The sequence below is a fragment of the Meleagris gallopavo genome, chromosome 26 (genome assembly GCF_000146605.3).
Source record: "Meleagris gallopavo isolate NT-WF06-2002-E0010 breed Aviagen turkey brand Nicholas breeding stock chromosome 26, Turkey_5.1, whole genome shotgun sequence".
In the NCBI taxonomy this organism is placed as follows: domain Eukaryota; kingdom Metazoa; phylum Chordata; class Aves; order Galliformes; family Phasianidae; genus Meleagris; species Meleagris gallopavo.
In genome coordinates this window covers 3,105,883-3,132,526 of record NC_015036.2, presented here as the reverse complement: position 1 = coordinate 3,132,526, position 26,644 = coordinate 3,105,883, and the positions used below count along the sequence as shown (strand labels likewise).

Genomic DNA, 26,644 nt, shown 5'->3' with positions numbered 1-26,644 from the left:
AAAAAAAAAAAATCCATCTCAGAACCTCAAGTGCTGGGAAAAAGTTGAGTGGGAGGGCTTCTTGTGGTGCAGATTGTCACAGGTGACTAAAATTAAGCTGGCCAGGGAGGTAACTAGCTAATCTAACAACTCCTATGTGGCTGGTGGTACGTGGCGTGTTTCTGGATGGCAGAAGTCAGAGCAGTCACACGGTCTGGAACGCTCGGCTCTGAGCAGGCACCATGACCAGCGTGGCTCCCATTTTCATCAGGTTGGCATAGTCGACTTTCTTTGGCTCTGTTTCCTTTCCTCCCATCTCCCTCTGGCTGTACTGTGGAGGAGTCAGATGGGGAGTAGCTTCAGTTGACAAAGTCCGCTGGCTGCGAGAGGCACTGTTGGCTGTCGACCTGGTTGAGGAGGAACCCGAGCGTGAGCTCCTGGAACCAGAGGATGAGGAGCTGGGCTTGACAAGATGGGCTTTGGGTGCCTCTGCGTCTTCTCTGCAAACACAGCACAAGAACAAAACAATTACACATTTTATTACCCTGAATTGCTGCTGCAATGGTTGCTTGCTGAAGCCACCAAGGCACATTTGTCCAGTAGTCTGAGCAAGGCAGTGGGTTTCCTGAATTCTGTGCAAAGTAACTTAGTAGATTGAATTTGTTGTAGCTCTGCAGAGCTATTGGCCAAATGGATTTAGAATATGTATGTGCACAACTGGCTCTGTGTGTGTGGATTTGAAGTCTGTGGAACAAATGCCCAGTATCAGTGCAAACAGTTCAGACAGAATTGTGTGCTCTATTATCTTAATTCATAATGACAGATTACCTATACAAGACTGGCAGAGACCTGTTCTGCTGGTTTAAAAAATGTGAGTAGTGAAAATAGCACAGTAACTGAGCCCTGAAAGAGAGGTGTGAAAAGATGACGGAAGAGGCTCAGATAAGAATAAAAAGGCGTGCAAGGTTTGAAAGCCTAGAAAACAAGAAATGCAAGGGAAGCAATGAACAGAGACACCTTCTTGCTGGCCATACCAGCAACCTGACCACCAGCAGAGTAATCAGCTGCTGAATGGATTATAAAGATGCCTGCTCAACCGTATGTAGATGTCATATAAGGGCAGGCAGAAGTAAGGTGGAATGAGGTGAGGGGGTTCTTTAGGGACAAGAGCAGCTAAGTCTCATTCCTGGAAATATATATATATATATTTTTTCCCATAACTTTGCTCCCTGAGCTCAATTGGCTGAAGACCAAGAGGAGTGAGGTGGCAGAGCTCACACACAGATGAGTTCAAAGAACATGTGTCAGCGTTCTTGAGACACCTGATCAGGGGTGAGGCTTCCCAGCTCTGCAAACAGAGGTTTAAAGGGTTTCTCACCCTGAGCTAAGTCCAGCAGCACAGTTGCTCAGAAGACTCAGGAAAGACCATGAAAACCTCAGAGCATTCCCAACAGAAATCTTAAGAGTTGTGAAACTTGTCAGTGATGTTTCAGGAAGACTGTAAGAGCTTTATAGAATGATCTTTTAAGAAACCAATGCTTGGGTTACTTAAACCTGGAGCGAAAAGAGATGTTAATTTGAAGCATGCTGGGTGTACAGGAGACTGAAAGTCAGGAGGGGATTAAGGGAAAGGTGTTACCTGATTTCATTTGGGGCCTCCTCTTCCTCATACCTCTTCTTTTCTTTCCTTCTTATTGTCAGCCTCACCACCAGGAACAGGAGGCAGAGTCCCACCACGACGCCGCAAACTGCTCCAGCAATCATGCCAATATTTTGGGCATCTGTTAACAGGTAAACTCTCAGTAGTGGCCAAATAGATACATTCTACTTCACACTAGAAATTATATCATTTATAAATCAGAATTTAGACTACTTAAGTGTCTCAGCACAGTTGAGCCAGTTTATCTTAAATACTGTTTCTAAACATGAGACAATACAGAGAAAAGAATTCACTTCTAGAAGGGTGGGATCACAGGAGCTATGCTTTCCGCTGTGAGTCAGATCTGAGATGGGGAGGCAAAATCCTTATGTAAGAGCCCAGAACCACAAAAAGTATAATAGAGGCAGACAGCACAACCCACGCTCAAGGAAAAGTACCAAACAATTTTCTAAAGGCAAGAGAATGAACTACAGATATTTTCCCATGAGGTATGAATCCTGAAATGTTCACTGTTTGCTTACAGAATGAATTATTCAATTTTTGGGAAAAAAATTGTGACTGGAGGAGGAAAAAGAGGACCAGAGAAAGGAAAATTGTGCTGTGCCAATACAAGGCATTTGTCATTCAGAATAGGGAAGTTAATGAAACAACACTTCCCAATCTGTCTGAGTCCTTGGCTGAACTTGCATGAAACCTTTTGATAAGAGTGGTGAGGTTGGGCTTGGCTGTGAGTTGTTTCCTCAGGGCTTGTCCCTGTGGAGGCTTTAGCAAATCAAAATGAGGTTTTAAACCAATTCAGTTCAATTGACATAAAAGCTGCCAGGACACGTCAGATGCCTGAGGGGAGCAGGTTTTCCTTGCTACATGACCATAATGCAGCTACTTCAGGCCTGGCTTGGCAGATACATTCCAAAGCTATGGAATCTCCATAGAAGAGATCTTTGTCAGCAGTCGTTTATTTCAACAATTCAGGCTCCCTCTTATCTTCCCTGAGATTTACACACAAAAGCCTTCCAAACTGCATTGTTTGTTTGGATTTGCTGTCAGTGCCTGTGCCGAACTCCACCCATTTCCTTGCACGCATATGCAAAGACATAACACCTAGATACCTACACACCTTTGATGTGATTAATCACATAGATACTGATTTTATTCTCTGGTGTTGGGCCAAATATATTGAGTCTGGATTAAAACCAAACTGTGCCCGAAGTTGCTTTTTCACTTTGTGCAATTACTTCTGTTGGTCAGGCTTTCTGGGCTGCCTGGAAATAGCTTGCCTTCTCAAGGAATTTGGGACTTCAATAACAGACTATCCACAGAGATTTAATACTGAGCAATAATCTCATGCAATCATAGAATCCTTCCAGCCTGAGCTAACTAGCAGCTTGGCAAACCATCTCACCTGTTTGTTTGTTTTTTCCCTGTTACTCTGTTGGCCATTCTCAAAATCAATATTTCTAACAGACCAAAACATTTGAGCCAAAACACTGTATTTACCACTCCAGGCTATATGGAATACTGCTGAGCAAATGAGAACTGTTCCATGTGACTGGAGTACAAAAGGGCAAGGGTGTGGATAAGGGTTCATCCAGTGAAGTGGGTCAGCTGAGGACCTACATTGCTCATACAGAGGTGAGAATACAAATTAGGTGCAATACTCACGCTGCACTGTCACCCGAACAACACAGCTCTCTTGTCCAGCCTCGTTGGTGGCCATGCATTGATACAACCCTGTACTCATCTGAGTGAGGTTCTTCAGTAAGACTTGACCTGGATTAGAAATGTCTGAAATAGGAAAAACAACACTCAGATTAATCAGAAGACTAAGAACGGATGGACGGAACAAAAAAACGAGCGCTGAACTTGCAGATCAAAATCAGTTCGAGATCAGCAATAACTCAGGAAAGACCATTTGTCAATCTTTTGCAAAGCATGAGAACTTGTGCACTTCCTTGCTCGGGGTGGAGCACAACACAGCATCCTGCTGTAGCCAAGTTCTGGTAAAGCACTGCTCTCACTGCCAGCACACTCTCCCTGGTTACAAGATGGACACACAGTGTGCCTGTGGGTGGTTATTTGGCTTTCAACACATGGAGAGCTCTAAGAGGAAGTGACTTACTGACTCTTGACGTAGGTGGGAGATGTTCAGCTTTCTCATCTTCCTCATTTATGCGCTGCCACCGGTAGGAGATGGGCGCAGTGCCTGAGGAAGAACGGCACTGCAGGGACAGGTCTTTCCCTTCTGACAGCTCTCCTTCCAGCCAGCACTTGGGCTTGGAGGGTTTCTCTGTAGAAAACAGAACACTAGTCATGCACATGCAGCAGATTATTTTCTTGGTGGAAAACCTTTTTTTTAGAATTATTATTATTTGCACTAGTGATGTTTGTTAGTGGACTTTAACTGCAACCTTGTGCAACTTTGTAGTGTAAGAAGTAGAAAGAACACATTCTGTTTTGAGTCAGTCTGCTTCATGGATACTTGTGCCAATGGAGCTGTATCAAAGCATTCTTCTAGGCACATTTTAGAGACTATCCTTTCCCTGAAATCCTTTCCCTCCCCCTACTTCTCCATTTCTTCCTTCTCCCCACAGGATCTGTCAGGTCACAGCAGGACTTCCATGGGGTGATAGTGTAGGTGCCAAATGTCAAGCAATAAATTGGAATCAGGGAAGAGAAATGCTAACCCCAGTGGCTTATCCATCACCTTCACTGACTTGTATCGGTTTGGGCTCCAGGGACACAAACTCAGAGTCCTCAGCAAGAGTTCTGGACAGAGCAATGGTTGCTAGGATATCACTCTAGTTTGCATGATGAGATCATAGGACAATTTAGAAAGGAGATGTTGCAAGTGGGTACGCTTACCACAAAATAGTTCTCTGTGCTCTTCCTGTGTTCTATCCTTTGCCAAAAAATGCAAAGGCAGATACAGACTTATTGAAACCTGATGAAGAGATGTCTGTGTGTATTTATACCCTAATGTAATAAATCTCTATACAGAGATGTGCCTAGATATCTATATATCTATATATGTCTTTGAAAGAACAATAAAAATGATCTTACCTACAACCTTCAGGGTGATGTGAGCCCATTCGTACTGCCCAGCATTCTTCACCTTACATATGTACTTCCCTGCATCACTGGACTGCAGGGAGATGATCTGCAGGGATGCATCTCCAGCACGGAAGTTGGAGGTGAATGAAACACGGCCCTTCTGTTCTTCATTCAGGTCATCGTAAACGTGGCCTCCAGAGTAGGTGATCACCTGAGGAGCAGAGATGGACAGCTGTAATTTTATTTTTGTATGGAACAACAAAACAAAGTCTTTCCAGAAGCTGCAGGCTAAGGTCCTGCATAGCTAAGTGCCTGGGGATCACCCAGGAAGCTCAGAGCAAGGTGGAAAATTAAACCTGGATTTCAAATCTGAAGCTGATACAAGAACTATATTTGCACTAAAGGTTCATATTTGAGCATTTGTACCAGCATCAAAATAGGCATCATCTGATGCCACAAGTAGCCACTGATTGTGGCTAGGTTCAACTAGAACAGCAAAGCAATCATTCCAGTTACTCCAGATCTGATTTTATAAGTACTTAATGACTATTCTTTCTCCCCCCCCCCAAAGATTTCAAAGTCCATGCCTACGAAATAGAATATCTGAAAGCCTGAAGGGCACTTCTGAGGTTTATCTGGAGACCACTGATTAAATAATACCATTGATTTAAAGAAAACGCAGTTTCATCGCTACCTCCTCATTATAGGATAAATAAATATCAATTAACTTTCACACACTTTAAACACATCACCTAGGCATTCTGCTTACTTCCTCGGTATAAATTACAAAGGACTTCACAGACATCTCTTTAAACCAATGGCTGCTGTTGATGCCAACACAGCAGTGGGGCTGTTGGGCTGTTTTCCCAGCAGGTTGTGGATGAACCTACCGCTTTCTGCACCGATTCAGACGTGTGCAGCAGCCACTCAATGTCCAGGCTGCCTTGCTCCAGGAGGCCCAGGCGATGGTGACAAGGCAAAGTCACGTTTTCTTCGGCCACTCTTTTAAATTCTGTCTGAGCCTCAGCCAGCCAGACAGAACAGGAAGCTGAAAGACAAAAGCTGGTGGTCAGAGGCTGAGATCCATCTCTGCGCTCACAACTTCGATTTTGCTGCGTTCTTCCTCGTTTGCTTCGTGGCATCAAAGAAAACCCAACAGCTTGGCTTCCTGCACAGATTGCAGCTGATTCAAGGAGACGTTCATACATACACAAGGAGTTCATTTCACACCAATATTGAAACACGAAGAACAGATGGCTTTGTACTCCAGAGCTGTCAATGCTGAAGTCACACGATTGTTTTGCTCAACTATGCATCTACAGAGTTTCAGAGTTCCAGATTACCTTGTTTTTGCCCTCACTTTTTATCCCTTTACTTCAGAAGTGGCATTTCAGTCTGGAATACTCTCCCAGCCCGTAGCTTTATTCCTATCTCAGCCTGATGATGCTTAGAGTCTCTTCCCTAACACTGGGAACGAGGTACCTGATGCCTGAGAACGAGGGCATCAACCCAGAAATGGTCAAAAATTGAGAAGAAAAAGAAATTGCTAAGGAGAACCACTAGAGGGAAGCCGAGTCGTTCACACGTTGCTAAGTGTAACAGCCCAACTGCAGCCAAAGCCCCGAATCCAGAGGCAGGAGATGGCGCTGCTTAAATCGGAGCCTTTTTCTGTATCGCATTCCTGCTCAAACCAGACCGAAGCAAGGTTCTTAGCTTTGCACGTCTCTCAGTTTTGATAATCAGCGGGCTTTGGTAAGCTCAAACCCGATTCAAAGTGGCCCAAATAGAAAATAGGAACAGAAAAATTGCTGTGTTCTGGGCAAGGACCATCAAATCTGCTGCAGAACATTTTCCAATTGACAGTTCATGTGGATTTCTGTGGCATGAATGCCATTTGTGTTCTGTGCCTGAGTGCATTTGGGTGTTACATGTTGCCGTGCAGGAAGAAAGCACCCGAATGTGCTTTTTCTCATGAAAGGAAGCACATGAAATCTCCTGGTTCTTAGACCAATTAACATGAAACTGATTAAAGCTGAGCTGGCAGCACTAGGAGGATACTCCACATGTGTATTTGAATGCACAGTGCCAAGATTACAAAGCGAGATTACTGGCAACAGCTGCAGTTACACAGGCTGCACTTGGATTCAGACAGTGGATTTTTAACCTTGCTTTTACTTTTAAGCACAAAAAGCAGCAAAAATGACATCCAAAGAGACACTGTGTCAGCTTTTTCTGTTTCCTGAGGACTAGCACTGGTCTAAAAATACTCCTCTCTCCTGCTCCCATCCTCAGATTTGCCTCTTGGTTGTCACATCCCAAGCTCCTGATATTGAATCAATACTTGTTAAGTGCTTGTACCAAAGGCATCAGCTTCTACACATGTGCACGTGTACAAAAACGCCTACAAAGAGAAGACAAGAAAAGTCTTGCAAAGGATTAAACTCTCCTCCTCTACACACATCTCTGCATGAATTGATGGCTGTGAAAGCTCCTTTTCAGCCACATTAGTTGCTTTCTTTAAAGGGAAAATTAATCCAGTTTATCACTGGGTTCACTGGGCTCGTAGCTCCATCTGCCAAATACAATTATACCTTCTGCTAAGGGAAATGCCTGCTTTCTCCTGCAGCCACACTGCTGCTGGCTGCCTTCATTAACATGCTGACACTCGCTAGATGACCGATCAATAAGTTTAATTAAAGTGCCACAATTCACATAACGTTTGCAGCAGCTTCAGAGGCTGTGCCAGCAGGGCTCTGAAGCTGTGTGTATGTCTCACAAGGTATTCTGGATTTTAAAATGTAGTTTTACATTTGATGCCTAGGTCGAGATCATATATTGCATTTTGATGGAGTGTAATAGCAGTGAGCAAACTGGCTTGAACAAGCTGCTTACAGGAGAGCTCACGTCTCATTCTGTTCTTGTTGCCCCCAGCTAACGTGATCTGAGATTCAAACTGAGCCCCAGCAAGAAGTGCCCACCAGGCACAGGGCTCGCCTGCTTTTCCATGACATAACTAACATTCTTATTTAAAAAACTTGTCCCTTTAGTCCTTATGGTTTTCTAAGCCCACAAACTCTACAAAAAATCCAAATTCTCCTATATCTGTGCAAAGTCAAAAGGAAGCTTGAAATAAGGCTTGCTGGAAGTACTTAATACAAGGTAGCAGTTGTGGAAGTGCCCAGCGCAACAACTGAAAAGAGCTGGAAGTGAACAGACCTTCACAGCATTTAGCGTGGGGTATCACTGCAGTAGAAATGAGAGCAGCCCCTCTCATAGCTCTGGGGCCACACGAGGGCACAGCACATCCACAGCTTCCCTGCACTCAGACCACGGATGCAGCACAGACAACGGATGGTTTTCCCAAAAGTCAGACCCACTCTCTTGCTCAATAAGGCAATATGTATGCAGGCTCCACAGATCTCACCCAAAAAACCTCTTCCACATCCTGTGTGGGACTCTGTGGGACGAACAGCAATTCAGGAATTGCTTCAGCTTTACTCAGGCCTTACTCAGACACACTGCATGACTCCAGGGGGAGGTCAGTTTGTTTTTGCAGAGCAGCAGCACCACAAAGCACTGGCTCGTGGATCTCAAACAGCCTGGCTGCAGTGGTAGTCCGCTGGCACACTGCAATCTCCTGTATCATCAGCATGCTTCAGCAGTGCACCATTGTTCAGAAGACAATAGCTCAGTCACCCAGCAGCCTCCAGAGCAACAAGCATTGTTAGCAACGCCAAAGCAAGCATACATAAAGGAAAAATGAATATACATTCGTTCAAGGCCAAGGCTGGATGTGGCTCTGAGCAGCCTGGTCTGGTGGTTGGTGACCCTGCACATAGCAGGGGGTTGAAACTAGATGATCACTGTAGTTCTTTTCAACCCAGGCCATTCTATGATTCTATGATAAAGGTGGGCCAGCTCTAGTGCAATGCAAGGACCAAGCTCAATGGAACTGGGGGCTGGCAGCCCTCACCGAATTATGACCACACAAAGATGTGCTTCTGTGCTGAATACACTCATGCACGCTATCATGAAACCTAGACTTATTTTCATGGCCATCCATTAACAAGTGTGTGCATAAAGCCACAAAAATGCACGTGCATCTGATAATATCAAATATACATAGATGTCAGGCACAGAAACAGACACACAGGATCAGATGGAAAATACATGTTTTGCTGAAATTATTTGTAGGCAAGTTCATGTGCTAAAAGCTAAAAAGCTTCCAGAGTTAAATCTTTCATTAGCTTCAGAAGGCAGATGAATTAGGGAGCAATGCTCAATATAAGTGTTACTTTCAAAAGTAGAAGTCCATGCTTTATCACCTAACTGCTACACTTAAAAAGAAGCTCCCATAAAAGCTTCAGAGAACTGTGATACAAGAAATCCACAGTGACATTTTGCAAAGCTGGCCCCAACCACATTGAGATCACTCAGTGTTAAAAATGGGTCCTTGCTGCTGGGACTTCTCTGATGAAGCATGTTTTTCAGCTAAACTTAACTACTTTTTTTTTCTTTTTAGATTTATTTTGGCTTTTTTTTTATTTTTTTTTTTTTTTTTTTTACCAAATAAGACAAACTTGAGTTGGTGACTGTAACTTTTCCAAAGAAACTCTGAAGCTGCAGGAATTGTTGGTCTGCTTCTAGCACATGATGTCTTGAGTCAGAGGAAAATTATAGGTTGTGTTTCTACTCCCATTCCTTAGGCTCAAGTTGGTGAGGTGAGATGTAAACACTCGCTTAAGTTAAGCCAGGTTTTAAAAGGGCTTTACTAAATGCAAACCTTAAAAGTAAAAACACTTCACCGTGGGTCATCCCAGGGCAGTCACCTAACCTGACCTTGTTTTGGAGACATCAGTCCTGAAGGCTGTCATGCAAGGAGTTTGTAGTACTGCCTGGGCAACTTCCAGTCCACCTGCAAAAGGTGCTTCATCTGCTTTTGTTCATTAGCATCATAGTGTTTCCTGGAAGAAAATGCAGCAGGAGCAGTGAATGGCCACTGTTGCCCCAGCACAGTGCATGCTCCTAAAGGAAGAACGATTTGCTAAAGACAAATAGTTTCAAACATAACCAATGCTTTTATAGTCCAATCTCTTGAGTCCTCCTTGGTATCCTCTAAAAAAATTATTTACACACCTGGGTCTGATCCCACTACCCAAAGCTGTGGTCTTTTTATAAAGGAATTTTTGGTCTTGCAGTCTTGAGTAACACATTGTTTTCAAAGCCTGGATTTCTGCTTAAACAGCATAAGTTATCCCATCCCTGCAGAGTGCAAGTGCCTGCAGAATTATCCAGGCAGAAAGCATTTCTCTAGCTGAATAATCCTGCACATACATCCTGAACACGTCTTACATGTCGTACTGAGGACGTGGGAAGTATTGGTGGTAGGTGGATGGTTGGACTGGATGATCTTGGAGGTCTTTTCCAACTGTGGTGATTGTATGATCCCACTCACAAATCCGCCTAGATACATACAAGAACAATGCTTGAGAGTTAAAGCACAGCTCGGTCTGTAGTGTTGCAACCACTCCTTCATGCCAGGAATTTAAGACTTCCCATCTGTTAGAGTTCCATCTCACTTCTGGATTGTAGGAACAGATTTGCTAAGCTGCTCCATGGAAAAGCCAGAGCCAGCTCTTGCTCCATCCACTGCTTGTGAGAGCACTAGGGAATGCAACTGGAGCATTTTCTAACAGACAGGTTTTGAGTTTTACATGCTTAAAGGAGACTGGCTGCTTTTCTGACCATGGAATTGTATCTGGACTAAAAAAAATCTCACATCTAAGTGATTTCGAAGCTCCAATCATTTAAATATCGATGACACTACAGACAGTAATTCTACGGTTTTTCTCCACTGAGAAACCGATCATTTTTTCCCCCTCAATAATTAGTGATAGGACAGACCTGCACATCAAGTCCTGTATCTTATCTCCCCTTCCAAGCCTCCTGGACTTTCTGCTGCAGATAACTGAGCCAGTAAATTGCCACACTGGGTTGTGCCTGAGCTATAAGGAGAACCCACAAGGTTGACACCCTGTGTCCACCATTGGCCTGCGCTAGCCCTAACGGCCAGTTGCACTGACAGCATTTTAGGCCAGAATAAACATAAAATGGTGTCTTCTTGCAGACAGCTATTTTGCATTCTTTGGGCAAGGGAGGAAAAGCTGGGGGCGGCTGTAAGTCTCCTAGGGATAATTAACTCAGCCAGGGCTGTGCTCTGGGACATCTGCTTTCTGTATTCCTTGGCTGGCAGAGACATAAAGGCCAGAGGTCTCCTTCTCCCGAGAGCTCGCGTGCTCCAAGTGACCAGGGGCTGCCCCCCAGCATGCTGCCTGCAGCCCGCTCCCCTCCGCCTCCCTTTGATTTCAGGAATTTGGTTGTGAAGCACAAGCGTCTCAAACGAGAAAAATGTGAGCTCACAGTCAGCTCCCGCAGGGACAGGCTGGCTGTGTCAGAAGCGGAGAGGTCGGCCTATCCTCATCCATATCCACAAAGCATTGCAGAGGTCCCCCGTAATGGGAACCACATGTGCTTGGGCTGAGGCTGGAGGAGGCTGTTAAGCAGAAAGCAAAGAGCAGTCCGGCATGCTGCCGAGTTTCCAAATGGTGACGTGAAGCCTTTGGAATTGAAACCACTTCGGAGCTAGGAAGAGAGCCTGAAGAGAAAGCAGCAGCACTGCACAAAGCAGAGCCTCTGATTGTTAGAGGTTTGCAAGGAGAGAGTAAGAAGTGCAGGAGGGGCGAGAACCTGGCAGGTGACACACAGAACCTTACCTAAAGAAACACTGACAGCTGTAGGAACATAGGCCCTTGTTGGCCATTCTTCCCCTGTATGGAAGCAGCCAGTCGGTCCCTGATCTGAGGTGGCCATTACCAGCACACGGTGTGCACAGCAATGCTCCAAGCACAGCGTATCTCACTGCCTCGAGGCAGGAATGAGGTGCAGGTCTCCTACGTGGCTCTAGCAGCGAGGATACAACATTCCTTGGGAGAGCTCAGGGTTTCTTCATTAGGTTCAGATGAAAGACCAATCCCACTGTACTAATGGCCACATACATGCTAAGGCTCTGACTTGCACATTCCTAGAAGCAAGAAGTAAAATTATCTCTGGAAAAGCCGGCAGGAAGTTTGCTTTCCATACCAACACACAACTGAGTCCAAAGCCTGCAGAAACTCTGGAATATTGGAAAAACATTGAAGCATTCAATTATCTGAGGATCTCCAGAGACAGCCAGCAGCTATGTATGTACTGTGGCTGTCCTTTTTCTTGTTGCATTTTAAAATAAAGTGCAAGTAGGCAGTTTTGGGTTTATATCCCCAGAGACCACACAGAACAGCAAACAAGACATCAGAACTGCATCTTCCTATTTAATGCTTCACAGAGTGTTTGTACAGAGCAATGTGTGAAGTCCCTCAGCCTTCAGTCCAGGCATTCTAGCAGTAAAATGGTCGAGGTGTCTTCTGCTCACACAGCTCAGCTAAGCTTCAGAGGTGCAGCTGGTGATTTCCAGCTGTGTGGATCAGACCTACACAGAGCTTGTCCACACAACACAGATCCCTCAGGGGGACTGAAGCACCTGAGGATGACTGATACTCCTTTTCTCTGCAAGTATCTCTGGGCTGCTTTGCACACTTTACAAAACTTTGTGCTGAGGAAAGCAAGAGGACAACGCCTCTTGGATGATGCTGATGGACATTCAAATGAAGGAATTGGTTGACAACTCTGAATGCAAGAGATAGAGAGGTTGAAATAGATTACTGAAAAAAGCCCTTCTTCTAGTAAGAATTCTTCTTCCCCACCGTAGCTTCAACGTTAACAGGGGGAACCAGAAAGCACCGAACCGATTCTGCTTTGTTGCTGCTTTGTCACAGAACTTCAACTCCTTAAGCATGCCAAGAAAGGTACAAGAAAACTAAGAGGTATTCAGAAACTTTATTCCTTTGCTGAATTTTAGGCATTTTCAAAGTTGGGTATGGTTTTAAGGTGCAGGCCTCAGTCCCTGTTCAGCACATCCACATTATTTCAGCGAGATGCTCAGTTCTGCAGCCATAATTGCACATAACATGGTATGACATCTCACTTATCCACTACAAGCGCTACTAATATGATACAGAATGAATGCCTAATGTATTAGCACTCTGTCACTTTTCATATTCTCGTACTCACTCAATCTCAAACACTCAGCCACAGCCTAGCCTAGGGCAGAAAATGAACAGCAGCAGCAGCTCCTCCCCATCATCCCCATAAGTCTTGTGAAAGATGTTGAACTCTGCAACACTGCTGGGATGAACACGAGGTGCAATCTTTCAGGCTGAGCGTAGCGCCAGGAACAAGAACAGCAACTCTAGAAGGGTCTGGGTTACAGATACTCTCTACCTAGCAGTCTGCAGCCTCTGTTTCTCAACAATCCAGCAGCAGTGAGTATTAATTAAGCTGTTCTTGACCTGCTGGAGGTTAGAAAAGCTCTCAAGCCTTGTCCTTGCACTTACTTTAGTAAGAAAAAAAAAAAAAAGGGACTGTGTTCTTAGATCTCTATACACTGAGTGTTAGTTTGTGTTGTACTTACGTCCCATCCTACACTTGGCACGGTTCAGTGTTCAGAATGGTTGAGTTTATTCCTAATGATACTTAGGAACAGAAGGTTAGGCTGAATGCTGCACTGGTGAGAACTTACTTTGACTTTAAAAAGAGGACAAGTGAATTTGGAAAGCATTCTCCCTTCAGAGGAACACATCTCCCCAAGTGGAGCACAGCAGCTATTATAACTCCAGCAGCTAAACAGCACAGCTGTTACAACAAGGACTCAAGTTAGACAGGAAGTAAGAAAATGTTGCTTAACACTAAATAAAAAGCATGATAACAGTAAAATCCATGCTGATATGCTTTTCAATGTCTAGAAGCACAGCTGAACCTAAGATACTCTAGTGCATTGACAATAGCCAGAGATGGGAGGTCTCAGGAGGATTCCATCACCCACAGGATTGTAGTTTATGAGCTGAAGGCCAAACCTCTACGTTCCCCAGACTTCTGGATCTATTCCACATGACAACAGCCTGCCACCCGAAAAAGGACATGGCTATACAACAGTGTCACATTAATCACGTTATTGTTGCTGCAACTTAAAAAGCACTGGAAAAAAAGTGAAGAACCTCTTTTTGCTTCTTTGGAAGTTTTCGAATCCGAAAACTTGTGGAAAATCTAACTTTCTTGTGTTTTTCTACGCAAATCCACAATTATTTTTTTAAGCTTCGTGTAGGTTATCATCACCCTTGGCTTGTTTCAGAACTTCAAAGCGTTAAATTAGCATTTAAAATATTTGGTAAAGGCACGTGGACTAAAATCAGCCCCATTTCACTTCCTCAGGAATAGCTGGAGCCTTAGAATACTGATTTTTTTGTTTGTTTAAATCTCATTTTGAGTGGCTCTTTCAGATGTGCAAGTTGAGAGACAAAGCTTCAATATCACCTAAGCTAAATAAAACCTGCAAACTGTTAGGAGGGACAACAGAAAGGGAACCTATTCCAGAGTCAAACAGCTCAGAATCTGTCAGAGCTAAGCCATGCTCAACTACTTTCTAGCCTCTGCAGTGGGAGAGGGAGGGAAGCAGATTTTCTCTGCTCACCACTGGGCTCTCATGCCAGCAGCTGAAATGCACGTTACATATATTTTGCATGTTTGCAAATACCAAGGGCTTCACAGAGCAGGGAAGTCTGTAAAAGCCTTGGGCCATTGCTAGGGGAAACCCTGAATGAGCACACGCAAGCATCATGCTTGCCAAATATTGCTGTGACCTTTGCACAAAAGAGTAATCTAGTTCTCCTCCGGCACACGTCCCTTCTCTGGAGTGAGGGATGCCCCAAGTGTGTCTGCAGAGAGAACTGGCATCTGGGAGAGCAAGGAAGGCCTGGCTAAGAGCTACAATACATCAGCAAGCTCTAGTGAACAAGCACAGTATTTCCAAGATACTGAAAAGAAAAAAGAAGAATCAAGATGTGGTTCAGGCAACAGTTGAACGAGTCTGCTAATTGGAAGTGAAAAGGTCAGGCATCTTATCAGGAAACAAACTGTAAAGGTCAGGTGAAGTATAGAGAAGTAAGCCTAGGAGGAATGGGTGGCACACATGGGCAGCTGAATCTACCTCTGGGACTCTCAATTTCCATACAGTCAATGTTCATAGGAGATCCGACCATCAACCCAAAAGCAAAGAACGTTTCCCTTGTTCTTAATCAGACTGAGGTCCCTACCAGAATCTGGCCAACTCATTTCCTTACTTCAACACCTATAAGGCAGATATTGTCATACAATAGGAGATATTGAAGCAATAACATGAGACATTAAAGGCTATTCCTGGAACAAAAAATAAGCAGACTACTACATTATTCCTATCTTGTGGACATCTTGTCCTTTGGAATTTGTTAGTCTGTTTCTTGTACATCCCATATCTCATACTGGGGAGCCCTAGACTAAACCCAGTCCCAACACTGCTATGTAGATTGAAGAGATCACCTTTCATCACCTGATGGCCACATCCTTCCCAGTGCAGCCTAGGTTGCTATTGGCCTTTGCCATAAGTATGTACTGTCAGCTCATCTTCACCTTGTGCATCACTCCAAGGGCTTTTTCTGCAAAGTGGAAAGAATATAAACTAGGGAACATGAGATCTCCACTGCTGGTACAAGAATACAAGCATTTCATGGAAACGAGGATCTCAGCAGCTCTGTACAGTCCAAAGAGAAATGATTGAATAATTTTGCTGAATGATTTAGGAGAGTTGGCAGTGGGCATTTCTCAGGGAAATCATCTAAGCTTGAACTCTGGGAAAGGACCTCAAGCCCTGCTACAGATGGAAGGGTTCCTGGACAAGCTGCAGCTTCTGTGCCTCACTTCTGTCCTTGTAAATTTATGTGAGTGTACCTGCATGCCTTAGGGATGAATACGTAAACCTTACAGAAGGAATAACAAGGTTGTAGAGAAATCTGAACCAGGCTCTTCTCAGAGGTACACAAAGAATGGATGGGAGACAACAGCAGATTGTGAAAAGGGGAATTCCAGTCAGATATTAGGAAAAGCATTACCACAAGGGTGGTCAAGTAGTGGCACAGTGGCTCACACAGACTATGAAATTGGCATCCTTACTGGTGTAAGCTCACTCTTCCTTGAGCTAACAGCTGCACAGAGGCCTCCCCAAATCCCTCCTGCTTTATACAGTCCTGTGACATGCTCTGATCCATGCAGCAGGTCAGGGAGAGACCCAGGAGACTTAAGCATCACTCCCCAAAGTTTAGGCCTTCCTGCTTCACCACAGCCTCCAGACCACCCGGGTAAATCACACCGTGCTGCTCTCCTGCCTTGGCTCCAGAGAGGTTCCTGAGCACCCCAGTTTGGCCCCAGCAGCCATGACTTACTGTGTACACAGCTGCCAGACCAGGGTGGTGGGCTCTGCAATGATTAAGTCCATTGTAATGTCTGGCAGCCATCTGTCAGCCACATTTACAGTAAACTGCAGCTCTCCTAGCATGTGTGGTCTGTGGGGATATAGCTGAGCACATAATTTAGTTGATGAATTTAGCTTCTTTTACTGCTGACAGTATCTGTGAGCAGGTCACAGCTGGCTGCAGTTTCTTGACTCCAGTACCAGTTGTTTTCTTGCTTAAATTTCTCTCCACATGACAGTAAAATCCAAGCTCTTGTAGTTAATCAGATATATCACCTGATATTGCTTCCTAATTGGAGGAGCTTGTAAGTAAATGCTTATGTATATTTGGCATTGAGTTCTCCCTAATATTTACTTGGAGAGGGCTGAAATTTACTTTTAAAGTGTCAGAAGAGTACACCATTAATTGACCACAGAAAGTTGCAAAAAGGGTCAAGGCAGATTTGCTAAGGTAAAATATTACTATCTGCTGAGTAGTTTGCATTATCCAGCAGTGCTGATCTTGCTAACTGGAACAAGAACCAGGTTGCTTGAACACTTCTCTTGCTTTGCCTCCATACCCTATGGGTGACTCTGGAAATGCACTGTAACACAGCTCTTCAGAGAGGTACTCTAAAATGTCCAAATCTGTTTTTCTCCAAGCTGAAATTAACTTTTCACATCATTGCTATTTAGTGTTCCAATGGTTTAATATTGCCTTCAAAAATTCCCAATATCATCGAGCCACAGTTGCCACGATAAGCAGCCAGCAGAGCACGTGGTTGGACACTGCAGTGCTCGTGTATTTCTGCTGGTTTTGTTTCTCTAGAAAAAAAAGTTTCTGTAATAGAAACTGACACGCAGCTCTCCTCCCTCTTTAAGAGGGCATTTTCAGTCAGAAGGCAGACGAGACGAAAGCACTGCCTGTCTGAACTGAGCACTCTGCTCTCTCTCTGCCTCCCCAAGGTGCAGTTCACCCTCATACCCTTCATGGAATACATTCAGAGCTGCAGGTATTCAGCGCCTCTGCAAAGCACCATCTCATATCCCAGCTGTAATTTCTCTGTTTTACCCTATGCTTCTAGGAACAGCGAGTATTCAAGCCTATCTTCAGGAACTTGGATATCACCGAAACATATCAAGAGAAGGAAAGCACATGCCAAAACGTTTTGTCACTTTTTTACCTTGATTTTAAACCCAATGGACTTTGTCCAGTGGCATTCGGTTAACTAGTTTCATATTGCAGGAGCATTCTTAACAGTACTTTTCCCAACTGATGCTCTTGAGTCACCAGTGCACATTGTACAACTAAAAGGACCAAATCAGTCTCCCATTGATCCTCCCATACTGAGACCTCAATGTTCTTTTCACAGCCATTAGCTAAATGAGCTTTGCATTCCCACAGAGAAACTCCTAACTAATGTTATTTTCAGTTTGCAAAGGAAAGAAAGCAAATACTGAACTCACCCCTGACTAACTGGGGACACAGCAAAGCTGACCGAAGTCACAAAGAAACAAGGGCAGAGTCTGGACTGAGTTCTACAGTTTGGAAGTTCCAATTCAAGCTGAACACCCAGAACACCTCCCAGTTGGTCCTAACCAGCAGGCCAAGTTTTCTCAACATCACCAAAATTAACCTGTGGCACAGAGTTTTTGCTTTTTGTAAAAGTGAAGTTACACTGGAACCCATGCAAGCTTCTTCTTTCAGAAATAGGAGGCTGGCACCATATGCCAACCGTGGTCCATTGAGGGATGAGAAAAATTGACTTATGTCAGCTTATTACTTCTAGTTTCCAAATAGGACAGAAAGTAAAGCCAGCACAGAGATCAAGCTGTGAGGAGGTAGCTGGCTTCCTGCCCAACACATCGCTTCGTTTCTCTGAGGCCCCTTCAGCTTCACATCGCCAAAAAAGGAAGATGGAAAATGTTACACCGAAAGCAAGAAGTGCTGCATCTCCCTCTCGCTCCTTGCCTGGAGGAAGCATCTTCTCTGGGAGATCTGCAGCCACCCAAAGGAGAAGCTGACAGCTGTGATTTCTACCCCAAGCTGGCTGTACAACAGGAGCCCAGGAACAGTGAACAGACATCAGCCATCCCTGGCACTCACCACATTTTTAAGGAACTGGGCTGCAAAATGTGGGTTTTTATACCACATCCCCTCCAGCTCCTCCAGAAAGTCCAGGTCCTGAACAAAGCCCGCAGTTTCTGTTCAACATGCACTGTGCCATATGAGCAGAGCTGGCAGCAATTCCTACTGACCCTAGCACAATTTTAACTATTTCCCCTTTTATTACCGAATAAGAAAAAGAAACAATTTTTACTGCAAGAGCCCGGTTTTGCAAGGCTTCTTCTGCCTCAAACTGCTGTAACACAGCAAGTAAGCACTCCAAAGCAACTCCACCAGCTCCACTGTAAACTTTCCAGTGGTCCATTTCCTCATCAACCTCACCCAGTAGCCTGGCTGGATTATCCTTTTACCTTAAGCCTTTGCTGTGAATTCTGAGAAAGCTCTTCTCCCTTCTGAACCAACAACACCTCCCTGCACAAGGGTTTGGGGACAGCAGGAGGGGAAGGCAGTTATGTAACAGCTGCAGGAACTGAGGGGGAGAATGAATGTCAGAACTTGCTAAAACACAAACCCGGGAGCCTTGCGGATTCCGTCTCCAACATCCATCAAACATGATTAATTTTAATGTCACAACATTTTAATGTCAATTACTTTTAATGTCACTGCTTCTTATTTACTGGTGCAACCACATTTTAGAGCTGATAAGAGATTCCCCCAAAGAACACTTAAGATCAAATAAATAAAGCAAGAAAGATAAATGCAACAAACACGAGCAGAAGACTGGTGCCTCCCTGCTATTGTAAGGCTCTTGATGTGTTGAATCTAATTGCATTTCAAAGGCTGGGGCAGTTGAAAAATGGAGTATATCTGAGGCTTTTCTGTTCAGGTAAAGTTACTACTTAGTAAAAATTTGCTTCTTTGCCTGTTTTCCAGACTACATAGTTTGACTAGTTGATGTCCATTAGTTACATGCCTTGATGTTACTTATATTAAGTGAAACCATCAGACAATACGTTTTGTTTCAGCGCTGCACAGAGTAAAGAATAACATCTCTCATCCTGTCTCATAACTGGACTTCAGTTTGGCCTTTGGTGTGGTCCTCCACAACATCCTTTTCTCCAAATCGGAAAGATATGGGTTTGATCAGTTTGATGGACAAGGAACTGGCTGCAAAATCGTACCCAGAGAGTGGTGGTCAATGGCTCAGTGTCCAGATGGAGGTCAGCAACAAGCATGGTCCCTCAGTACTCTTTAATATCTTCATCTATGACACCAACAGTGGGATCATATGCATCTTCAGGAGTGCAGATGAAACCAAGCTGTGTGATGTAGTCAATGGGATGCCATTCAGAGAGACCCAGACAGGCTGAGCTGTGGGTCCAGGAGGACCTGGTCAGGTTCATCAAAGCCAAGAGCATGGTCATAACAACCCCCGCAATCAGTACAAGCTGGGGGACAAAAGGATGAAGTACAACCCTGCTGAAAAAAGTCTGGGGGTTAATTTAAAAAAATATATTATTTTCTTTTAAAATGAATGGATAAAACAGCATGCCAGTTGTTTTTTTTTTTTCCCTTCCTTTACGGTCAGTTAAATAATGATGTATACAGACAACTGCAGCGAGTTGAATGAAAGGGTAGGAAGAAACATCATTGTATAAATAAACTGAATTGTTTGGGAACAGACAAACTACTATTGTGTTAGGCCTTTCGTTATAGCTGGTTTTAATCTTACTAAGTTGAGTGTGGTTTTCATTTCTCAGCTACAGTAATTTTATTCCTGAGCCTCCTCTGCTCTTATCCAAGATCTGCTGGTTGGAAGAGCCATCTCAGACAGCAGGCAGTGACATTAGAGCAGACTCTTTGTTGGGGATCTGCTTTAAAAGAAGTTGAGAACATTCAGCCAACCTGGACGTGATGTTTGAAGCCACACTCTGAGCAAAGACTTGGCAATTAGGATTATCCTATAGGAAATGAAGGGAGAAATATAGATAAGTTGGTGGTAACTGCCTAGGATAGACTTTAGGTCACACTAACAAGATCTGTTGGTTTCACAAGGTTAGCAGCACCTTGCTGTATAGGTGAGATAGGTGTGTCAATTCTGGGAGGTGACTGCTGGCCCTGTGGGAGAAATACTACCACTGAGAACTAAGAAAACAATTAAAGCCACTAAGTTACATGATTCTGAACTCAGTACACACAAGGCTTGTGTTCATAGGACAGCTCATCAGCTTCTTGCTACCAGCTCTTGTAGGGCCCTCTGAACTTACCTAACAAAGACCCCTTCAGAACAAGAATTACCTCCAATAATAATAAAAAAAAAGGCCCATGACAAAGCTTGCCGTTTTCATCCATTGAAACAAAGGTGAGGCCAGTCAGTCACCTCCCTGCGTTCTATTGCTCCGAGTTGTTTCCTGTGCCTGGAGCAGGGGCTGTCCTGAGCCTGGGCTCCAGCCCGAGCTGTCGGTTGGCATTAGGATCCAGGGCTCAATCAGAACCAAGGGTGGGATTTACACGATGAGTTGCTTAATTCTCTCCTTCTTTTTAGGGTATCGGTCACAGTATCTGTTGATCTGGGCAGAGCATCTATCACATCATTCTCCTGTCTGCGTCAGCCTGAACACACTGGTGTGTATAAGACAACATTTACTATACAAGGTAGTCAGGTAAAACGTGCAGAGGCACCAAGAGATACAAGACAGCACATTCTGACTGAGCTTTGTATATATCTGACAGCTAGCATAGCCCAGAGTCACCTCCCAGTCTTAAACAATTCACATTCCTTCCTCAAGCTAAATTGTGCTTGGCTGCATTGTTTCAGAAGGCTGAAGAACAGCCTTGTGCCAGGGGTTTACTGCAGGGACCTTTACTCCCACCCAGACTAGGAACAGCTCTCCAGGCACAAGCTCCTGAACAAAGCATCACATTCCAATTGTTTACGCACTTCTGCTGACCTGAATCAGACAGACACAAATAGGCTGCAGGGGGACCTGATGTTCCAGCTTCACTAAACCACCTGAGGCTTAGGAAATTCAGAGCTCCAGAAGGCTCATCAGGATCCTCAGCCTATTTTTGGCTTTTAACTTTTCTATCGATCAGAAATTCTCCTGCCTGACTTCTATGTTACAAACAATTCAAACTTATCAGTTCAGACCTGTCAGCTCATTGTCTACACACTGAAAACCCATTGGAAGACAGCCTTGTGTTTTCTGCAGGCTTGTAATGTGATGATATATGTGCTGTACCTTCAAAAACTATTATAAACATTGCCCTTTCCCACAACCTTAGAACAGCAGAAGTGAGACCTGAGTGCAGTCCTTGAAACATACTGTTATCCTCCACATCTGGAAAGGAGGAATCACACAGAGGGTAGACATTTCCTTTTCTGATAACAGCTACCTCTATGGCTACTCACATTTAGTGAGAAGACACGATGCCAAGCATGAAGTATTATAGTGTTACAGACTTGCAAAGGCAGAAGAACAGTTTCCCTCAAGAATGCATATTAGGAAATGAAGCATCTGGCTACAAGAAAAGACATTTAAAACATTGACCTTTTGTTCAGGAAGCTGTATTTCAAAGACTCAAATCAAGCTCCATGAGCTATTTTTCCCCAAATATGTAAATATGATTTTTCCTCAGTGCCTAATATTCAACAACTTTCCCATGTAAGCTTGCAATTCAGCACACTGTGAGTTTTCTTCCATTTCCACCTGACATTAAGCCACACTGAAGAGAATTTTAGTTGGGATTACATGTCAGGAAGGATTTCTGCCCAGAAGGAGTTGTCAGGCACTGCCCAGAGGAGCAGTGGTGTTGTTGACCCTGGAGATACTTCAAAGACATGTGGATGTGGTGCTGTGATACACCGTTGAGTGGTGGACTACAGGCATTAGATGGTGGTTGGACTTAGAGAATCACTTAAGTTGGAGAAAACCCATAGGATCTCCAATTTTACTGATATTTTACCTAAGCTACCAATTCATAATCTGGTCCAGTACTTCCTAGCTCCTTATTTTCATGTTTGCTTCCAGGCAGGAGTGTGACTCACTGACAGTCTCAGCAAGAAAGTGAAATACTCATACATGGGGGTTGCTGCAGAGTTTCCAAGGCATCTGGCAGGCAGGGGCTGATGCAATTGTGACAGCTCACAGAAACGAATCCAGGCCATGAATAACTACAGCAGACCTGTGGGCCAGAGGAAAATATGGCTAAATGTACTTGAGCTGTTAACTAGTGCAAAGTGATGAACTTTGCACTAATGAATGCACAATGAACTTCACCTAAGTGTGTGTAATTATACAAAGATGTTTCCCACTGCAAGTTTTATCTTCCTCTGAGTTGTCAGGCTTTTGATTCCTGTTAGAGATGTTGTTATGGTTTGCTCCCTACACGTGCTGGCCACAGATGAAACTGCATGTATCTACTCTATGCCCCTAGTGTAAGCAACACCTAGAAATACATTGGATCTCTGCAGCTAGACCTGGGAAGTTTAGTACTCAGTTCTGTTTTGGATTGTGGCATTATCCCAAGGCTGTAGAAGGAGCCTATTGCCAAGTCAGGTCTCACGTCTTAAATGAGATAAAGGGCAGTTTGTAAGGAAGGGGATAAAGGAGAGCTGCAAACAGAGTGGTTCATACACAGTTATCAAATACAACCAGGCCACACCAGCTCAATACCACCAGTTCTTCAGCCCAATACAATATGCAGCTCAGAAGGAAAAAAGCTGCAGTGCTCTAGGAAAGAATCCTGAACAATATGCCAAAGAACATGCTCAAATGTATCAAATCTAAATTTCTGAAAGTCCCTACAGCATTGTTAACATATTAATGTCTATAAACACCTGGCCAGGGGAAGAGTTTGCTTTATATTTACCCCATTCCTGTATTCTTCCCCTTAGATCAGCACCAAATAATTACTAGAAGCAGCATGCCAGGCTAAGCGGGTATCCTCACCCTTATTGCACCTCTTACTCTATAGCACCTCTTATTCTATAGCACATGCATATTAGATGCTGGCATTCTGTCTGGGACACAATTTTAATGTGTGAATCTCACACTGATAATTAACATGCCTATTTGCTCTCTGGTTGCCTTATCTGCACTGACAGGAGCTGCACACTCTTGGTCTCCCAGTTTCAAGTCTAAGTTTACCCCCCAGCCTCAGCTTCCTGCATTTCTTCAGCTCAGATGGAAGCGTTTTAGCAGCTTCAAAACACTGTAGATACCTGCCCAAGTTTGCCTAGTAGAGGGAGAAATTAAGTGGCTTCATGCTGGAGATAACAGCAGTTCCTTGGCCCCAGACCACACAAGCCTCCACATCTGGCCCTCCTTAACATCTAGAAACAAACCCAGGGCATCTGTCTGCCAGGTAGTGGGGCTCATTTCACATTAATGCAGAATAAGCCAAGTAAGAAAGGTTGATCCTCAAAAGGCTCATTTGGATTGATAACAGGTAATGGCAGTACTGGAGCAGGCACAATGCACAGTCTGATTTGTGGGGAGCCTAAATCTCATGTAACCCCCTAACTTAGCTGCCAGCTGCTTCTGGCAACCTTCAGGGTAGAAACTGTTCTTTGGGGGATGGTATAAAGGGAAGACAGTTGTTATGAGTTGCTCAGAAATGTTTTATTCAGGCTGTTTATCCTCAAAAGAGCATTTTCTTTTTAGATTAAAGTATATAGGTTTTGTATATTCTAAACATAGGAGACAGGACTCGGGCATTTCCTCTTTTAAGAGGTATGGCTGAGCATGTTAACTACAAAATTTATAAAGAGTTGAAATAAGGACTTATATGGCTCATCTTCAGTAAACGCAAGGAAGGAACTCGGCTCTGTCACAGCACAGTTACAATGCAAAGGCAGGAAATACAGATGAAAACAGACAGCAGCCTACAAGCTCTTTGGAAAGGAAAGACCAACCAAAACATAATCAAACTATTTACCAATACTCTGCATAGTTTTATCTGAAGACCGTAAACCACATGATATAATGAACAAGGCATTTCCCTTTTTACAGATGGGGAAATCAAAGCTCCAAAAGGACTCAAAGCCACCTGCTGGGATCGCAGTGGAGATGACAGGAAAATTAACAACCAAAAGATTTCAATTTCATCAGTGAAAAGCTTTCAGTCCAATTAAATAAGGTCACCACAGACCTGACAGACAGCCCACACTCTTGCAATAAAGATAGTATTAAGTTATGTATGCCATTTCTCAGGCATTCATCACTGTATTTTGTACAGGAGGTCACTATTTTCACCTTAAGCATGGGAGAGCATTCTGCTCCATCTTCCAGGAGATAGGAAAGCTGGATAACAGAGTTCCCCTACCCAGAAGGACAAACTCTCTCAACTTTCATAGCATACCTCAAAGACTGATGCAAGCCTAATGTTTAATCTCGTCCAACTGCCTAAGACATTTTTCCCTGGCATCTACTCTCAACACTCATATATTATGCACTACTTTCTTTTGGATTGAAAGTAGCCATAGAGAATATATGAACAGTGACTGCTATTTAAAATGCAGAAATAACACTTAATCTGCTACATCAACTCTTCCCTGTCTGCAGACTGAACATAACTGATGGTGTGTGCTTATAAAGCATGCGTAATCATTACCTGCTCAATTACTGTTGTTATAATGCATGGTTTAGCAATAAGCACTGCCTGTTGTGGGGCTCTACCAGTTCCCTGTATTAAGGAAATTCTTAATGTTTTGTTTCCATTTCTACATCATAATCAGGCCCTAGCTTTATGCACGTGGGCTCAGGATATTTTTCCTTTTCTTTACATTATCAGTCTGCTTGCCACATCTTTGCTGAAGGGGATTCCTCACTTTAAGTCCTTCTCTCGGTAGGGCAGGATGGCCTCCTTTGGTTGAGGATTATAGGCTCTGACAGTGCCGAGACAGAAAAATAAAGCTCTAGAATGATTTAAAGCAATGAGCAGGGCTGCTGCCCTAAGACCAGTTACATGCACCCAACTACCATTGTCTCCTGCAACTCAGACCCACTCTAAATATGGCCTTCTCCTGGACTTTATCCAGTGGGAACACATGAGTGTACACCTGGTGGTAACCATCTCCCCCTCCAGGGGCAGGGAGGAAAGGGACAAGAATATTTACCATTTTCTTTCGTTCTTTTCCTCCCCCCCTTTCTGCTTATGTCAGACTGTCATAGAGGTCTTTAACTCAGCAAGGAATGGAAAAGCAGTGCCAATTCCTCCTTGAACCATCTCCACCCATAGCAGAAACAGGAAATCCATCCCCCTCCCAAGGATGGAAGGTGTTCCTGTGCCAAAGTCACTACACAAGTGCTTTCAATGGAGAGCTTTCCCACCCTGCTGCTACACACTGCCAGAATTTGGGGATTTACAGCAAACATCCTGGGCTCCATCAAAGGCTTATGAAACCCAAAACCACAAGATATACATCTAGAGTTTAAAGGGCTGCAGCATACCCAAAAAACACTGCACTGGAACAAAGGAAACTGCAGCTATTGGAGTTGCTCTTGCAGGGATCAGGTTTTCCATGCACATGGTTGCACAATAGGAAGTACTGGGAGGATAACTCTGAGGATGGGGACCAAAAGAAGAGCAATAACCAGAAAGAAAATGCAATGCACATGGTCTTGCACCACAGAGTATGGGAAAAGCTGCAATTCTGCTCTGCATGTAGGAAGATATGCAGACGACTTGCCTCTACCCAGCACAGCCACTAGGAAGTCACAGCTTTTAAGTACAAAATACAATCACTGAAGCAGCAAACTCTTTTTTAATTGTTCATTTAATCCATATCTGAGCTTGGGAAGGGTGTGCTGCACACCAGCATTATTTTCTTTAAAACAAAGCATGAGTTTTATCAGCGCATTGGTTTCTGAAGACAAAGAACAGATGGCCTCTTATTTCAGAGGCAGCAAAAGGACATTCTGTGCCTTCAGGAGCCCTCAGAAGAACACTGATATGAGAGAAAAATATGAAGTGCCAATAATGCCTGGCTGGTTACAGAATCCTTCCACGTGTACAAGTAACAAACCGCTCTCCCCAGCTTTTTGCCTGTGGATGTCTTAAGAAGAGGGACAAATAAGGAAAGAATGCAAATTTAAGCTGGATTTTCATTCCTTTTAAAAACTAGTACACAAGTTGTTCCAGGAGCAGAAAAAAAAACAAAAAAACAAACAAGTGAGAATATACCTTGAGAACTGCATTTATTATTTCCTAGATTTAGATGTCTCTAAAAGAAAAGAACTGAATAAACTCAATGGATATTTTGGAAAACATCCAAGGACCGCAGTTTCAGGACAGTTTTTGCAGATGACCTCCGGCAGAGCCTAACGGATAAAGCCTTACCTGAGCCCTGTGCACTTGGCAGCAGTGTCTGGTACCTGGCAGCCTTCAGGTGCACCACAAGTCTGCTCTGCACTACCACAAATCAGCCATTAGCTAAGTCAGCATTAAATAAAAGCACCAAGAGGTGCTC

At 43.9% G+C, this 26,644-nt stretch overlaps 1 protein-coding gene and 1 long non-coding RNA gene across 4 annotated transcripts in view; one reads left to right on the top strand and one right to left on the bottom strand.

Moving 5' to 3' along the window:
- Nucleotides 1–6: 6 nt before the first annotated feature.
- CLMP (CXADR like membrane protein) overlaps nt 7–26,644 on the bottom strand; it is a 37,354-nt gene continuing 10,716 nt past the window's right edge. For 2 of the 3 annotated variants that reach the window (XM_010723646.3, XM_010723647.3), the window contains 6 exons: nt 5,581–5,738; nt 4,700–4,901; nt 3,759–3,926; nt 3,302–3,424; nt 1,619–1,760; nt 7–479 (listed from right to left, as the gene is read on the bottom strand). In XM_010723646.3, coding sequence (XP_010721948.1) covers nt 185–479; nt 1,619–1,760; nt 3,302–3,424; nt 3,759–3,926; nt 4,700–4,901; nt 5,581–5,738 — 1,088 coding nt within the window. In that variant the 3' untranslated portion in view covers nt 7–184. Of the gene's footprint in view, nt 480–1,618; nt 1,761–3,301; nt 3,425–3,758; nt 3,927–4,699; nt 4,902–5,580; nt 5,739–9,529; nt 9,655–26,644 lie in introns of all 3 variants that reach the window. The other variant, XM_010723648.3, reaches the window with a different exon arrangement.
- LOC104914351 lies at nt 1,692–25,298 on the top strand. Its single transcript, XR_004162021.1, has 3 exons — nt 1,692–1,770; nt 20,717–20,796; nt 24,186–25,298. It is a non-coding gene; the product is annotated as an uncharacterized LOC104914351 (long non-coding RNA).